A 17,393-nucleotide genomic window follows, 5' to 3' on the forward strand; every position below is an offset into this window, starting at 1 on the left:
ATATTAAGTGACTTTCCTGACGTCACGCAGGAGGTCAGTGACAGAGCCTGGGATAGAAACCAGCTTTCTTCACTCCCAGGCTCTAAGTGCTGGACAATATGGTCCCATCCTATTGCTCTCATGGGCGGTGGATTATGCCAACCACCACCCGTTCCTATCACAACAGTGCTCCCCCACCTAGCTGGGAGCGTGGAAAGCTCATCTCCTCGATGGCATCTACCATTTCACCAGAGCCTTGGGACACCCAGGGATTCTCCGACGCCAAAGGAGTTCGGTGCTCGTACCCCCGAACCCAGCTCTGGTCCCACCATTTCACAGAGCACAGCGCTCAAAGGGGTGTTCTCAGCTATAAACCTTCCTTCCCTGTTCCCCAGTTGCTGCTCCTCAATTCAGACCCGCAGCACTGCCTGCTACACCAGGCCTGGGGATCGCCAAACACAGGCTGGCCAGGGCAGCAAGAAGCGCCATGCTCGGTGCCCGTCTGGTGACATGCACAAATAGGGGACTCTGAATTCCTGTTTGCTTCTGACCCAGTGACAATGAGGCTGGGAAAGCCCCGCGCAAACGTCTCCCAGCCAGGATAGAAGCCACACTCGGTCCATCCACTGCAGGACTGGCAGGCTGTTCCCCAGACTCATTTGTGGCCACTAAGGGACAATCTACTTCCCTTTGGTACTTCGGTGCCCCACCCGCCATTAATGGTAACTGGTGGCCTCCGCACCTTTAATGCATTAAGCCTCACACCTTTCCTTTGAGCAGAGCGGGGCTATGATTCCCATTTTACAGATGGGGAAGCGAGGCCCAGAGAGACTAAGTGATTTGCCCAAGGACACAGGAAGTTTGTGGCAGAGCCAGGAATTGAACCTGGCTCTCCAGTGTGCCAACCTAACCCCTATCCACTAGACCACTCCCTTCCTTCTTCCTCTGGGTGAATGGTCAAAGCCAGCCATCAGACATGCAAAGGACAGAACGTGCCAGCACTTTACAGGGACCCACCCTTACTGCTGCTAACTCTGGGTCGTACCGAGCATCCCTGAGAGCTTTTAACTCTTGACTTCAGGTGCTGTATCCATAGGATGATCCTAATCTGGTGTAGCTGGGAGTGAGGATCCCCCCAGAAAGGGGAAGATCTGTTCAACAGAAGAGCATAAAGGAGCAACCTCCACCTGGCAGGACTGGGCCTTCTGTCACTGCTTGTATCCTAGCAATGCCAGTTACAAGACCTTCCCCGAACCACCCAGCCTTAGCTTCCCAACCATGGGAGATGCATCTGGAACACAGGTGAGGTTAACCGAGGGTCGAGCGCAATTAATCCGTAAAACCTTTAATCGCAAAAACAACATGAAGTAGATTTTTTCCCCTGATACAAGGAGGACAGTTAATACCCAGGAGGATTAAAGCACTGAGCGGGGAGGGGAAAGAGTTTCCTATTAGGGACACAATGTGCTTGATGGGGCGGGGAGCCTTCTCAGCAGGCCAAAAGGAAAATCCACCATGACATCTGAGTGCCCAGGTAACTGAAACCAGCCACCCCTGTACAAAACAAGAGCTGCTGAATAGAGACGCGCCATCCAGGGAGAAAGCGGCCTGCACTCCTCAGCAACTGCAATGTACGGGCCTGCACCAGAGCAACGTCCGTGTGGGTTGGAGTGAGAGACGCCAAACAGGGCTGTGCCGCTTTCCCCCTGGCTGATAGGGACAGAGCCCCTTGCTCTCCGGTGCCAATGCAAAAGTGCAGCATTCGCTGACCCAAGTCAGACCCAGCCTCTGCAGCCACGAGGGCCTGTAAGAGGGATCAGAGAGGAAAGCACTAGTGTCCCAGAATCCACTGGGGGTGCTTTGATCCCATCCTAACACAACAGCGTGTTCTCCTCTGGCTGCACTCACAGACCAAATCTTGCTCTATACCCCGCTTCTGCTCCCGGCCGTCTCTGTGCTCTCTGCTGCTACAAGAGCTCTTCCTTCAGCTCTGGCTACCTGTCTCTCCCCCTCACTGGCCGGCTGCCTGTACGTCTCTGCTCCCTTCCCAGCCTTGCTGGCCTCATTGCTTTGGTTTGACCTTCACAGACACCCTAATTCTTTAGGCACCGGGGACTTACCAGGACTGTTTATGTCCCATCTATGGAAGTGCAAACTGACACGTAAGTGCATAAGAACAGACACGTGCGTGAACACCGCTCTCCCCAAGCGGCTGATTACCAGAGGTGCCAAGTTCTTGCAGCTCCTACTGACTTCAGCTGTAGGCACTCAGCACTACCCCACAGACCCCAAACGTCCGGCATCGGGACTGGGATGTCCTCTCACAGCGGCCCCACTTTAAAGCTAACCCAAAGGTTGGGGCACTAGGCTCTGGGGTGGCGGGCTCAGCCCCTTTCTATTCTCTGCAATTCATACCCCATCCCCGTCTGCTGCTCGGAATTATTCAGAGCATTCTGGGCCCCAGTTTGTGTGAGGGACACTTTCCAAAGGGATGGTTCCCGCTGCCCCATGGACAAACACAAAACACTTGCCACCGGCATGGAGACATGCGCAGGGGTCACTCACCGGCCTGAGCTTTGGGGAGATGATGTCTAGGAGCAGACAGAGTGCCTCCAGGATGAGAGACTGCGGCCCTGCGCGGCTCCGAGAGCTGGGCGCGATCCCCGATATCATGGACGCCACGAGATTCTGCATCTGGTTCAGTTTGGTCAGAGCCTGGTTTAAGACAGAGCAGGAAAGTGAGCCACTGTGTTGCAAATGCACTTACATCCAAAGGCAAATCACCTAGGAACCCAGGAGTCCGAGTCAAGCTCCCCTGCTCCAACGGCTGCTTCCTTCCAGCAACACAGCTGTAACCATCTTACCTACAGAAAGGAAGCCAATAACCCTCCCTCATAGGCCCCAAAGCACCGGCCCGGGCCCATTAGTTCTCAGTACTTGCCTCATACTGGCTGTTGGGATAGGCTAGTCTGGGGATGCTGGACGCAGCAAAGAGCAGATGAAAAGCAACGGGGAGGAAGGGCAGGTATCTCATCAGCTGGAAGTTCTGGCCGTGCATCACGGTGCTGTTGACTATGTCGGAGAAGCCCAGCCACTCCAGAGCCAGACACACCGCGCTGAAATTGGAATCCTTTAACTTCATGTTCAGGAAGTTGTCGTACAGGCCCTGGAAGGAACAGAGCAGAGCGACGGTTACATATCGATCCTGACTAGACAGCTTGTCACCTACATAGCTGGGAGTCAGGGTTTCACGCATCCCACTAATATGTAGTTCAATTGCTGTGTATCCACCTCCTGCACTATCCAGAAGTAACAGCAAATCAATCCTTGTGGCATCTGCGTGTTAGACGCACACAGGCAACTGAACGGGTTTTATTTATTTGTGACAACCAGCAATCCGATTGGCTGCTCTTGCCCAATCCCAAGTTTTATCACAGTTGGTGTATCACAATGACCGGACTTTATCATGCTTCTTAATTCTTACCCTTTGAAGACTAAAGGCCACGTTTACAGAACTGTGCATTTGCGGGTGCGCAGGTTAGGTGGACAATTACCGTTCCTGCGTCACAACTGCATGTACAAGCATCGTATTTGCCCATGAAAATGTGAGATTTCCAACAATGGTGTGTGCAAAATTAGCATCTAAATGATTGCACCTTTGTGCAGGTTCCCAGTTGCAAAAATAAAGGCCTATAGATCTTTAGCCAATTAGAACAGTATGAAGTTATCAGTGTTTCCATCAGAAAGTATTTGTTGTACCTCCAAAAAGAATTTAAAGGGTGCCTTTCAGGTTTTTAAGCATTGGCACCCCCACACCCCTAATCAAAGGGAACTGTAAACATTTATAATTTGTGATAGTTAATTGAAGAAGAAATCCATTCCCTGGCTAAACTTCCACACAAATGCCCTCATATAAAAACTTGATTTCATTTCACAATCAGAACGCCTATGTTGGAAGTCTCCAGACAGCCACCGAGTTCAGTCAGTAACATTCCCGAGATGAACTGAAACTCCCACGCATGCTGCTACTAATCAAGTAGCATCTCTGCCAAGTAAAGTTTTCGGCTCACAAAGGGCCTGTTGCCCAGAGTAAGCAGAACATCACTGAGAAGTCAACGGAACTACACCGACTTCCACCTGAGAGTCTGGTTCATAAAATTCCCCCCCTTTCTCTGGGTAAAATAGCGACATATTTACTTCCCTCTGTCCACCAGGATAAGATACCGGGCCACGTCACGCGACACTGTTGAGTTCGGTCACGACACACTGCACCGTAACGCCACGTGGGAGCAGCTGAGTCCACCACTTCCAAGCTGCCTTGCAGTATCACCACACATTGCATGGAGTTACGGTGGTGTCCAATGGTTCTTTACCCGCCATGGCCGAGATGAACGGCATAAGGCACCATGATTCTTTCATCTACCAAGGTATCATAAGGCAGTGGCTCTCAACCAGGGGTCCGGGGCACCCTGGGGGACCGTGAGCAGGTTTCAGGGGGCCCACCAAGCAGGGCCAAGGCTAGACTCCCTGGGGCCCGGGGCAGAAAGCCAAAGCCCCTCTGTCCAGGGCTGAAGCTCGGGGCTGAAGACGAAGCCTGAACAACGTAGCTTCCCCAGGCAATTGTCCTGCTTGCTACCCCGTAACGCCGGCCCCGGTTTTTATATGCAGAAAACCAGTTGTTAGGGCACAGCTGGGCCGTGGAGTTTTTATAGCGTGGGGGGAAGCTCAGAAAGAAAAAGGTTGAGAACCCCTGTCATAAGGGAAGCTGGAAGTAATTTTCAGGCACCGCCGTACCATAGTGAAACATGGTTTTTCCCTTTCATTTCATTCCATTCCGCAGCCTCTGGCCTGGTCTTATTTTAGAATGGTCAGCTGGCAACAGATGTGGTCCTAGAGACTAAAGCTGCGTGACCTCCCTGGTGTGATGCCAGCGGTAGCCGGTGTTAGCCAGATCTCTGCCTCATAACCTGGGTGGAAAATACCCTGGGGAGGTGGAGGCAACAGCACCTGGCTTTCCTGCTGAAACGGCTGTACCTGAGTGAGCTTCTCTTGCTCCCCAGAAGAGGTGGCGAGGTGCAGGATGTGATGGAACCTTTGGGTGGATGCGTTAAGACCAGCTCTTCCCCCAGCCATGTTTAACAGGTCAGCATCACCTCCCAGGAGGATCTGATTTGGCAAGGAAGGGTCCATGCCAATCCTCTGTCTGGGGAGAGACAAAGGAACAAAGGAGGGAGCGTGGGTGAATAATAAAAGGAAGAAAGGGTGGTGAGGTCCAAAGATAAAGAGATTAGCCGAGCACGCTCAGGCTGTTCAGAATGGCTTTAGCATTGCCCTCCATCCAAGTTACAACCAACACTGGAGATGGCACAAGAGAACACAAGAATATGAGGTACCCAAGAGCTGCTTAAATGAAGCCCTCTGTGCCGCAGGATATGAATTACGGCCTATGCATTGTAATGGAGATTTCAGATTTCTCCATTGCAAACAAATGCACATAGCTACTCGTTTCTGTAGCCTTAGTGGTGCCTGAAACCCCCTCCTCCCACATACTGAACAAACGAGAGTCTGTTTCCTATGCTACCCTGCTCTCCCCATGGTGGAGACATAACCAGCACTCCCTTTACCTCTGAATCTTTGGAAGCTGGAAGATCTCCTGCCAGATGGAGAAGAGCCCCTTGTTCTGGTCCTTCAAGCCAATCTTCATTGTCTGCACCACCCTCATGCTGAGCTCTTTCTTTCCTCGGCCATGAAGGAACTGGAAATACAACCAAGAAGTCTGATTATAGGCAATGCCCTGAAGAACGTGAGGGAGGGTCCCTGCTGAAGAGGAAGGCAATTAGGGGCAAGGCAGGAAGAGGCATTTTAGTGGCATTTGACCATTCATCCTTCCAAGCTTGTGCTGATAAAAATGGCAGTTAATGGCACCCGAATCTGACTTCACATACTCTGTCTACAGGGTGATGCTAAGTTGTGATCCCAGAAAGGGGGAAATCTGCTTAACAGGAGAGCTTAAAGAAATGAAGTGGAGCAAACGGGATGGACATTTCAAAGGCCCAGTGATGGGATACAGAGCTTTTCCTCTAGACTGCCAGCTGGAATCCAGCCCTGTGTCAAGAGCCACAGAGTCTAGACCACCCACAGGCCTGTGGGAAGCGGCAGCTCTGCCGTACCTGCAAGGTGTTTATACACGACCGGATGTCATTCTCCGTCTTCTCACACAGCACCGTGAGCGCCCCTGTATCTGCCTTCATGCCCTGCTTGACGGCAATCTACAGAAAAGGGGGTGAGTGCGTTAGCTCCCGTGTGACATAGGCCTCACAGAGAAATAATCCCGGGCAGAAGGGCGCTTTGAGTGTATACTGACCTCGTACAGTCTCTGCACCAGCCGGGAGGGGGCAGTCTGAGGAAAATTTAAGAGGAACGCTTGCTGTCTCAGCTGCCTCAGAGAGGGGACATACCTGCCAAAGGGGAACACAGGGGCCTTTAAGGATAACCCGTATGGAGGAGGGAAACCAACAAAATAATGAGTCTGTAGATACAGACCAAGCCTAACTCCTTTCTTCAGTGGAAGTTTGGTCCATAGGGACCTCTCTATTGCAGACCCTAGCATACATTTACACGTACTGGGTTAAAAGGGTCCTGGGTAGGTGCGGGTTTGTAATGCACACAAACAGAGGACTTCGTGATTTAAGAAAGGCTCAAAGGTGCTTAAAAGGTGCCTTCTCTGGGGAGGTTTGATAAGTCACTAAGTTGCCTTGGGAATGCTATGGTGGGCAGATGCTGCTCAGAGAACGTGGTGGGACCAGAAATGTGCCAGCATCTCTCCTGACCAGTGCTAAAATTGTAATTTAGCTGGAGGAGAAAGAAACAGTTGAATGATTAGAGAGAGAGAGAAGGGGGGGGAATTGCTTTCACACAATGAATCACACAGTGTCTTCACCATAGGTCCCCGAAGTGTGGGGCACATCCCCCAAAGGGGGCATAGAGGACCGTCCTGGGGTGCGTGGCAGGGCCTGGGCCAGCCCCCATGGGGGCAGGGAGGGAGCGCCACCCAGCCCCTCCCTGCCCCCAGCTCTGCTCCAGTCCTGCCCCCAGCTGCGCCCCCCAGCTCATGCCTGGCGCCATCCCCAGCCCCTGTGCGGCTCCGTTCCTGGCTCGGGGCTGAGGCTGGGGGCAAGGCCGGGAGCAGAGCCACACCTGGCCATAGGCCCGGCTGCCGGCCTCCACCACAGCCCAGCTGCAGCTCCGCTCCTGCCCACCCACAGCTGCAACTCCAGCTTTGGCTCCCTTACCCCATCCACCCGCCAGCCCCTTCCAGCCATGACCCCGTTCCCAGCCTGGCAGGGGTGTGTGGACAACGGGGGATGGGAGGGGGGCGACCCTCAAAAGTTTGGGGACCACTGGTCTTCACAGTCACCCCACACAAACCATGTACTCAGGGTGGTCTGCAGAGAAGGAAGCAAAGCATTGAGAAGTAAAACTAACCACCACCATTCTTTATTCTAGCCCCAGCACCACGGAGCAGCCAGCCAGCAACCCTCTGCTGGTTGGTTCTGGTTTTACGCCTGATCCCATCTTCAATTTCCTCACCCAGAGTGAAAGGCCCCAAATGAAAGATACTAACTGGTCATTGCAAATGCAGATGATTGGCCTTAATAAGATGCCGCCTTCCCGTCTCCTTTTTCTGCCACCTGCTCCGCCCGGGTTAGCTGCCGGCTCGGTCTCCGTGTCCTTACGGTTGATGATGCTTAGCAACACGTTAATAGAAGCCTTGAAGAATTGGGTGGGGGAAAAAAGCGTGAACGTTAGTTATGGAGGGATGCGGGAAAGAGTGAATACGACTGAGCTAATTCTCCGCTATGGGGAAAGCCGGGGGGTGGGTCAGGATGCTCGACTCCAGTGCCGCTGGGGGGGCACTCATCAGCTGGATCTCTCTTCCTCAGGGTCTTCTGCCAAGATCAAGCACAGAACTGGTGTTAGTACGAGATCTGTCCATAATTGGGGGGCGGGCGCCACGATCCAATCGCTGAGCTCGACAGTCCTGTACCTATCCTCTCCCCAAGACGCCCAAGTGTACCAAATGCTTTTCTTGGAAGGAAGCCCACAAGCACACAACCGAGTTAAAGGCTTCACCCCATTCTACATCTGAACTCTCTCTCCCCCCCATTTCCGACTTGCTTAGAACCCTCTCGGCCTCTTCCCCAGTACGCGCGGCACACATGAGTCGCCACCACTAGGAGTCAGGCTTTGACATCTCTCATTGGGCCCAGCCAGAGGAGAAGCCAGGCTAAGTTCTCCTCTCTCAGAAAGTTACTGACCAGTCTGGACTTGCAAAGCGGAGCTATGGTGACTAAACACACCTGCAGCAAACCACTAAGGGCCAGATTTTTAAAGGTATTAAAGCGTCTAGTGGGATTTTCAAAAGCCTCTAGCCACTGAACTCCCACTGATTTCAGTGGGTGTCAGGCAAGTAGGTGTTTTTGAAAATATCCCTGGGTGCCTAGGTACCTTTCAAAAACTGGCTCTAAGTGTCTTGGTCACTTTCTTGCTCCCCCCAACAAAGAAGAACAAGAGATGAGGAAACGGTAGGATCTCCCCAGCTATGAAACCCAAGGTTGGGCCCCCCTCACAAGTCACAGAGCTTACAGTTGGCGCACCGTCTATCTCATCAATGACCAGGCAGTTGGGCTTCTCACTGGCCCCCAGCACAGACTTCATCTGAGTAGCAGCTTCAATCCGCGTTTTGAATATGTCCGGGCTGCGGTCATCACTGAAACGAAAGCCGTTTGGAGCCGTTTATATCCCTCTTGTGCTTATTCTGCCTTGAAGATATCCTGCCAGGATAGACCGGAAGGCCAGGCAAGAGAACCGACTCACCTGGCGTTCATTTCAACGACGTTGTATCCTGCATGCTTGGCAATCACGTGGGCCAGCGTGGTCTTCCCCAAACCCGGTGGGCCACACAGCAGCGCCACCTGCAGCAGAGAGTGGGAATACAGAGCAATGCACACCGGGTGCCCAGCACCGCAGGAGACAGTCGCTCGATATCAAACAAGGTCTATGTTGCAAAGGGTTAAAGCTCTAAAAACTGCTCTGTCTTTAAAGCTGCCCCATCTTCTACCTCCCAAGGCTCCGGGAACTTCTTGGCATTAAGATCCTATGGTGCTTTATACAGCAACACTAGCCCAGTAACCTGATCAAATCCCAGTTCGGGTCATTGTAACCTTGCCTATTTAATTCCTGCCATTTCAATGAAATTCTTCTTCACTTCCTGACTTCAATGATCCCGTGGCACTGCTATTAAACACCACCCTAGAAGTGGCTCCACGGATTGCTATATTTATGCATTTTACATGGCCAAGTTATAAAAGCAAACGAAAACAGTTCACTTATTCAAAGCGATGGGAGAATCCATTAATGGAACACATAAGTCAACCTGAACTATAGGCATCAGTGCCCGCTGTGCCAGCAATATGTATGACGGTATATTTAAGTTTGTAGAGTGCTTTGGGATCCCTTCAGGGTGACACATTCTGCATAAGTGGTTAAGATCCCAGCAATGTATTTACTTAAAACAATCTTTGCCATAACCTTCATTTATATCCCTTAACTTGCTGTTTAATCCAACAGAGGAGATGCCTGCAGTGCTATTCCGCTGTTGGGTATCTATTCTTATTTTCCCTTTAAAATCCATTGACGGGACAGAGCTAAGCTGATAAAATCATAAACTGAGTGTATGATTTCATCCTCCTATGATGTATTTGTGCAGTACTGCCCTCTGCTGGAAGGAATCGTGCCTGCTTAAGTGTATGTAATGTCGCCCTCTAGTGGAGGTGATTTTCAGAAGACAAGAATGAACTACAGGACAAGCACAGGTATGCGCCGAGTTGAAGCTAGCACCTTTAATCTGCCTGTGCTTGGAACAATCTCCTTTCACCCCAGCCGCGATCCCACTTTTTAAACTTGCAAAATGCAAGAGCAAGCCGCAGTTGACAGGAAAACCCCAAGAATTCACTTCAATTCTAAAAAGTAAATCCCAATTTCTCAGGGTTGTGCTGGAAGAGGAGGGGCCAAGCTGCTAATCCGCACCTTGTATTTGGGTCTCTTGTGTTGATCCAGTTCAGCCTCCAGAATCTCTTCTGTGAATTGTGCCTTACTTCTCCACCTGTTCTGCTGCTCCTTGGGCTGTCTGAATGGAGGGCGGGCGTCCGCGCTCGGCTTCGCTTTCTTCACCGTTTTTTCCTTCCCGAAAACCACCACGTCCCACAGCTTCAGCCACTTCAGAAGACAGCGATTTGTGTACTGGACGACAGAGGAGGAAAGGGGGCAGGATAAATAATCAAAGGCGCTTGAAGGATCTGCCTGAGCAGACATGTGCAAGAGAGACTCCCCCGTACAGAGCTGAAAGCATCCCCCCCTCTGGAGCTTAAAAAGCTACTGTTTATGGACCGCACAGATCTCGGTTGGAGGTTCTTTTCGGCGTGCACACATGAAACCACCACAGTTGAGCAGATCAGACTCGAGCCTTCAGGAGGCCATAGGGATTTCTCCCCAGCCCAACCTCGACCCCAGACTACACACGCGCTCTGTGTGTGTCCCCCAATACATGGATATAATTAACTAACTCAGGCATATGACATTTTAATCTTCTTGAATGGAAGATGCCATCTGGTTTTGGAGGTGCAAGCACCATCTAGCGGGCCCAGGACTGGATCAGGAATCAGGAGACCTGTGTTGTATGCGCAACTCTGTCACTGGCCTGCTGGGTGACCCTAGGCCTGTCCCTTCCCACCTCTGTGCCTGTTTTCCCTCCCACCCTTTGCCTCGCTTGGCCACTTAAATGCTAGGTTCTTTGGGGCAAGGAACATCTCTCACTAGGTCTATGAACGCCATCTAGCACAATGGGGCCCTGATCTCAGCTGGGGTTTCCAGGAGCTGCTATAACACAAACAATAATTTGGCACCAGAAACCCCCAGGATTAAAGAACTATCATCAAAAAACCCCAACGGTCTACTTTATATAGGGATCTTACATCATCACTGAGCAGCTCTGTGTAGTGTCTAGGAGTAAATCTGTCGACCCACAGGCAATGCAGGGCAGATTCGTCCTCATCGTCACCACCGTCTGTTTCCTCGTTAGGCTCTGAGGTCTCATTTCCAGCCTCTCCGTGGAGGTGACTGCAGGAAACAAGGCAGAGATTAAAAACCTCAGAGCACAAAGTGCCCATCCCATGAGAGCCTGTACTAGAGTCCACGGAAAGATCAGGCAATAGTCATCATCGAAATATAAACACTAGCCTAGGTTCAAACCATCCAACACTCAAAGGACAGAAGAGATCCTAAATCCAGCTAACTTACTCCAGGCACCTGAGCAGTTAGAGAAATGCGGTGAAGGGAGAGCTAACTGCCCCAGGTCACGGAAGGTCCATACGAGACCATTGAGCAACTGCTGCCTAGCCAGTGTTGAGGTTTTTCAAAAGATCACAGACTGCACTGGATAAATAGAGGTAATGGGGCTTGGGTAGTTTTTAGGGCTGTCCATTAATCGCAGTTCACTCGCACAATTAACTCAAAAAAATTAATCACGATTAAAAAAATTAATCGCGATTAATCGCCATTTTAATCGCACTGTTAAACAATAGAATACCAATTGAAATGTATTAAATATTTTGGATGTCTTTCTACTTTTTCATATATATTGTATTCTGTGTTGTAATTGAAATCAAAGTGTGTATTATTTTTTATTATAAATATTTGCACTGTAAAAATGAGAAACAGAGGAAATAGTATTTTTCAATTCACCTCATACAAGTACTGTCGTGCAATCGCTTTGTCGTGAAAGTGCAACTTACAAATGTAGATTTTTTTTTGTTACATAAGTGCATTCAAAAACAAAACAATGTAAAACTTCAGAGCCTACAAGTCCACTCAGTCCTTCTTCTTGTTCAGCCAATCGCTGAGACAAACAAGTTTGTTTCCATTTATAGGAGATAATGCTGCCCTCTTCTTGTTTTCAATGTCACCAGAAAGTGAGAACAGGCATTTGCATGCCACTTTTGTAGCATGGGATTCCAGCAGCGGTCACACCAGTGCCAAATACAGAGGTAATATAACTGCTCTAATCTTACTGGAGATTCCCCTGTTGATGCATCCCAGGATCATATTAGTTCTTTTGATCAGAGCATCGCACTGGGAGCTCATGTTCAGCTGATTATCCATCCCCATCCCCAAATTATTTTCAGAGTCATTGCTGCCCGGGAGACAGTCCCCCATGCTGTAGGTATGGCCGACGTTCTTTGTTCCTAGGTGGATTCATTTACATACAGCCATACTAAACTGCATATTGTGTGCATGCGCCCAGTTTACCAAGCGATCCGGATCGCTCTGTATCAGTGACCCGCCCTCTTCATTATTTACCATGCCCCCAATTTTTGTGTCATCTGCAGTTATTGGTGATGATTTTGTGTTTCCTTCCAGGTCATTGATAAAAATCTTGAATAGCATCGGGCCAAGAAAACATGCCTGCTGGACCCCACTGGAAACATTATCACAGTAACACCTGGAGGCCTCATCTGAGATCAGGGTTCCACCGCGCTAGCTGCTGTACATATACGTAGTAAGAGACCGTCCCTGCCTCAAAGGGCTCACAGTCTCCATAGCCATGAGAGGCAAACCACCGGTGGAAAAGGATTATTGTGTTACAGATGGGGAACAGAGGCATGGCATGATTAAGTGACTTGCCCAAGGAAATCTGTGGCAGAGCTGGGAATTGTACCCAGATCTCCTGACTTCCAGTTCATGCCCTGGACCACAAGGCCATTCTTCGACTTAAAGGAACACCCTGGAGCAGGCTCCAATGAGCAGGCAGCATCAGTGGCTGAATCCCAACAGAAGCCTCACTGCGGCGATGGAAGCGGCACCAGAGAGTGGAGTGTGAGAACCCTGGCAGTAGATGCTACAAGGACAGAAGGAGAATTGCCCAAATGACCCACCTGTTTAATATTTCGGTCAGCCGCTGCGATGCCTCCAAAACTCGCCTCCGACGCTTAAAAACAAACAGGGGTGCGATGGGGGTCAGAATTGCTCCAATACACGTCTGGCAACATAGCAAGGATTTCATAACTAATGCTCTTTGCCTAGCAGGGTGGCAAGGTTATGTTGAGATGACTATTTTTTTTTATTCCAAGAATTAAAATCCATATATTAAAATACGTCACTTCCCCTGGTGGGCATTCCCCAGACCTGGCTGTTCAGGGACATGATATTCAAGGCTACATTTTCGAAATGTCTCTGTCTGTACTTGCAATAAAACAATTTGTGTGCCCCTGATGGGTCCTTTGGTACAAGTATGAATGAGGCGGGGCTCTCAAACACCGTATGTTCCTCAAGAAGGCCGTCTGGCCAATTCTGAAGAACCAGGTTTTCCGAACTACCATTTAATTTAAAGAGTGCTACCCTCTCCTAGGTCGTCTTGATCTCAGTGTTCTATCCACACAAGTAAGAAAAACGAATCATGTAAATTTGATATTGGATATAATCTATATGGTCCCTCTGGGGCTGGTGCGGTCACATTCTGAGGGGGTTTACACTGAAGCGGGAGCACCTGCGACAATCTGGTCAATTGTCTTGGTAGCTGAAACGGCCAAGAGCTTTTCTGCCATTGAGGTGAAAGTGACCAATGAAACCTTGGGTGACCAGTGATGGACAGAGACTGGACATCCAGCCAGACCGTCTTAAAGACCTTGCTAGAGATCAATTTGCATGGCGCTCGTTCTGCATGGAGACCACGCCCCTTAAGGATCTGCTTTGTTGATGGTAAGCTATACGGAGCCATGCCTGGAAACCAAACGTTTCATGTGGGAAAGGAGGGAGAAGGGTTAGTCCAACAGAACAGACTCAAAGGGAAGTGGGGGAAGCTATCTCACACATTATTTGATTCATGTTAAGTGGGCAAAGCACTTAAGAACATAATACAGGGAATAAATTTACTAGGGGTGACATTTTCAAAAGCATTTAAGCAACTAAATCCCATTTTGAAAAGTGACTTCGGAATTTAGGAGACTAATTTTCATTAAAAGCCAAAAGGACTTTGGCTCTAAGTCACTTACATTCTTTTGGAAATGTTATCCCAGTCTTTTTCCATCTCTAACTTCTACCCTCAAATGGGAAGCAAGCGCAGATCAGAAAAATCTGCTGGCAATACTTCAGAACGTCGGGAACCTTGATTTTCAGGTGTGTCTGCTAATTCTGGGTACCCAGCTTGTCACACCGATAGCTTAATTCTTTCACAGGTTCTACAAACTACAGTCGGAACTGCAGGAGCTTAAGCTGTATCAAAACTAAAGATCGAGGCACCCAGAATTAACAAACACTTGAGAATTCAGGTCGTTGATGCCTGACCCTAGAAATATCAATTGCTAGCTTAGAGGAAGAGCTAGAAATAGGACTTGGGTACCATACCTCTTCAGACACTTGCTCCTTTAGGTAGGAAAAAGGAATCCCCAGTAAATGAAGTGGTCTTTGTGCGTTCCAGCCCAGAGAGTCGGGGAGCTGTAAAGATCAGAGACTGCACTAGTATTTACAAAGCACAGGTTCATATTTCACCCTTAGAAAGAGTGTACTCAGCTTCCAACACTACACTGGAGGCCACAAAACAAACCTCCCCAACCCGGTCTCCAGTTGCCAGATCTTACCTCCACTCCAATTCTGGAGTGATCTTCCTTCAGAACCATGAAGACTCTGGTGCCATCAGCAGAAGTCACATTGACATAGTCCTCCAGGATGGGCGGGCGCTTGAGAACCCGTTTCGGGTCCTTTTCAGGGGGTGGCGTCATGCGCAGTGGAACCATGTCACTCACTTCCAGGCAATCTGGGCTCATGAACTTTGGACTCCTTTAACACAGGAACACAAGAGAAAGTGGCCATGAAATCACATTCCCAGCAGGCTAAACTCCATGTACCAAAACTTGCTTCAAAACCGAAACATTAGAATCGAATACACCCAAAATCAGATTTCATGGGCCAAAGTCACCAGAAAATGGTAACAAATACAAGCAGGAAAATGCTGTGCAAACTCCCCCCAACCAAGCTCCGTCATCCACACAAAGTCTGCCAGGCGGCATTCCCAGCTGTTCTAGTACTGGGCGCCCTCCACACAGCTCTGCCAACGAACCTACATGCTGGTCTGCAGCACTTTGTAGTCTAGTCACCTGCAGTTTCTGTCCTGATATTACAGTCCCCTCCATACACCACTCTGCTGACCCTCAAACGTGACCCCCCCAGTCCTTCTCTTCCCTCCCTGTCAAAGCCCCTGAACCTGACCTCGTGCTCCTGACATGCCCAAGAAAGACACTCAAATACCACTGCAATGAGTATGGTATAAAGGTTTAGATAGTGAGGGGTCTCTCCTGAGCAGAAACAGCCTGTGCTGTTAGTTCTGTGAAGTGGACACAAAAAGGGACTAGGATAAAGCCACCCACATAGTTTTCCCTTGTAACCTAAATGGACATCTGACCCCAAGCTTCCAAAGACCTTTAGTTTACTGCATAAGTTTAGCGCCAAGATTTAAAATTACTGACTGTCAAGGGCCTTCCTCACAACAGTGACAAAATAATGAGAAAGGGATTCAAACCCTGTTCACCTGGCACGCTGCGGTTTGGAGCAGTCCCCGGGGGAAGGAGGCGGGGTAATGTCATCCTGGGGGAAATCAGGAGAGGCCAATTTGTCCTCCACACCAAAATTCAGCTTCTTAACGGCTTCAAGTCTTCGTCGCTTTGGCTTAGGAGCTGTTCGACACAAAGGGAAGTGGGGGAGGGAATGTCGATCAAAGCAGGGTATTTACAGAGAGCTAATACAACTCCTTTCATCCAAGGATCTCAATGCACTTTATAAGCATTAGTGAACAGAGCTTCATATCCCCTTGTATCCCCTTTTAACAGACAGGCAACTGAGGCACAGTAAGGCAAACTGACTTGCCCAAAGAGTCAACAAGATTGACAGGAACGGAAGCCAGAAGCCCGAGTTTCCAAGATCGTCCTGCTAGGACACACGCTAATGTTTCCTGAATTAGAGAGATTCCATACAGCAAACTTTTCAGTGAAATGGCCTGCTCAGTGCCCACCTTTGGGACACCCTGAGAAATGAACATCAGTTGCCTCAAAGAGGAACATGGGCTTGGGAGGCAGGTGGCAGGCGTCCGCTTTACCCTCTAGGTTAGAACAAACATGACAAACTGGCCAATCCAGCGTCATGCCAATAGCCTGAGCTGCAAAGGGGATCAGCATCTAAGAAGAGCATTTAAGGTACAGCACCAAGTGGAGGCAAAGGGAGGCACAAAGGGGCCTTGGCCTACATGTAACCAAAGAGCATTTCCAAAACATACTGAGCACAGCAGGAGACTGGTGAGGGGGCAAGCTCTCCGAACACTCCTCCTCCTCGGATTCATACAGAATACACTCTAGATGCCGCTTCTTAGGGTTAGCCTCCCCAGTGCTCTCCACAGCATTTGTCTGGTGTTGAAAGTCCTTTTCCTTTAGAGCGGCAGAGTCCTTAACCACATCCCCGGCTGTTATAGCTTCTTCAAACGTCTGCTTTCTGCTTCGGAGCTGGGACACTTTGGGGGCCGATGGCTGAGATGGGACATCTGAAAAAGATATATTTTTTTAAATGACAGCGATATGATGTGACCCCATCTGCATGGCGGGAGCGGCCACGAATAAGCCTGATTTTCGCAGAGGAGATGCCAAACCAGACGGCAACACCAGCCAGCCAGCAGGCATAGCACTAAACCGGTCCTTTAGCCAGCTGAGCTTGAACAGGTTTCTTTTAAAATCCAGCTGGGTTCCATCTACATTTGCTGGTCCAGCCACGTTCCAGGTCAGTCCAGCTACAAGCAACTTTAAACATGGTTGCCTGCCCCAGGGAGATGGAACCTCAGTATTGTATGAAGAAATGTACCACACACGCACATTATTAGCATGTAAAACCCGCAGATAAGATTCATTGTTCCTCGAGTTTAAAGCCTGCAGGGAGCATAGTCAACACCCAAGACCAACACTATGTACAAGGACATTAGGTAACCGCCACAACGTGAGAAACCCCTTCCTGGGGCAAGTGGTTGATGGATCAAGGCTGGAGTTCCTGATACACTGGGCAGCCCCGGCTCTGCCAGAGACCGGGGGGGGGTCCTCTCCTCCCCCCCCCCCCGTGCAAGCATGACTGCAACACACTACAAACAAACCAGCTTTTGGACACACACAGCGCCACCCACCTTCCATCTCTGCCAGCACCTCCAGCTCGTCTGCAAACTGCTGATCGAACTCATCTTCAATGCCATACAGCTCCGGCTCCTCCATGAGCCCGGCCCCGAGCTCCGCTCCGCTCCCGGGGCCCTGCACCCCACGCACCAGCCTTGC

General features: G+C 49.9%; 1 protein-coding gene across 1 annotated transcript in view; it reads right to left on the reverse strand.

The window, feature by feature from the left end:
- The window catches only part of CHTF18 (chromosome transmission fidelity factor 18), a 46,867-nt gene extending 29,484 nt beyond the window's left edge, over positions 1-17,383 (reverse strand). The window contains exons 1-17 of the mRNA XM_008164768.4: positions 17,249-17,383; positions 16,361-16,621; positions 15,620-15,764; positions 14,673-14,871; positions 14,440-14,529; positions 12,972-13,024; positions 11,013-11,157; positions 10,069-10,281; positions 8,857-8,954; positions 8,626-8,749; positions 7,604-7,749; positions 6,344-6,437; positions 6,150-6,248; positions 5,604-5,734; positions 5,014-5,182; positions 2,921-3,145; positions 2,545-2,694 (exon numbers count right to left, since the gene is read on the reverse strand). Of these exons, the coding sequence (XP_008162990.2) occupies positions 2,545-2,694; positions 2,921-3,145; positions 5,014-5,182; positions 5,604-5,734; positions 6,150-6,248; positions 6,344-6,437; positions 7,604-7,749; positions 8,626-8,749; positions 8,857-8,954; positions 10,069-10,281; positions 11,013-11,157; positions 12,972-13,024; positions 14,440-14,529; positions 14,673-14,871; positions 15,620-15,764; positions 16,361-16,621; positions 17,249-17,333 (2,427 nt within the window). The 5' untranslated portion in view covers positions 17,334-17,383. The remainder of the gene's footprint in view (positions 1-2,544; positions 2,695-2,920; positions 3,146-5,013; positions 5,183-5,603; positions 5,735-6,149; positions 6,249-6,343; positions 6,438-7,603; positions 7,750-8,625; positions 8,750-8,856; positions 8,955-10,068; positions 10,282-11,012; positions 11,158-12,971; positions 13,025-14,439; positions 14,530-14,672; positions 14,872-15,619; positions 15,765-16,360; positions 16,622-17,248) is intronic.
- Between the last annotated feature and the right edge of the window lie 10 nt (positions 17,384-17,393).

This window comes from Chrysemys picta, chromosome 10 (assembly GCF_011386835.1).
Source record: "Chrysemys picta bellii isolate R12L10 chromosome 10, ASM1138683v2, whole genome shotgun sequence".
In the NCBI taxonomy this organism is placed as follows: Eukaryota; Metazoa; Chordata; order Testudines; family Emydidae; genus Chrysemys; species Chrysemys picta.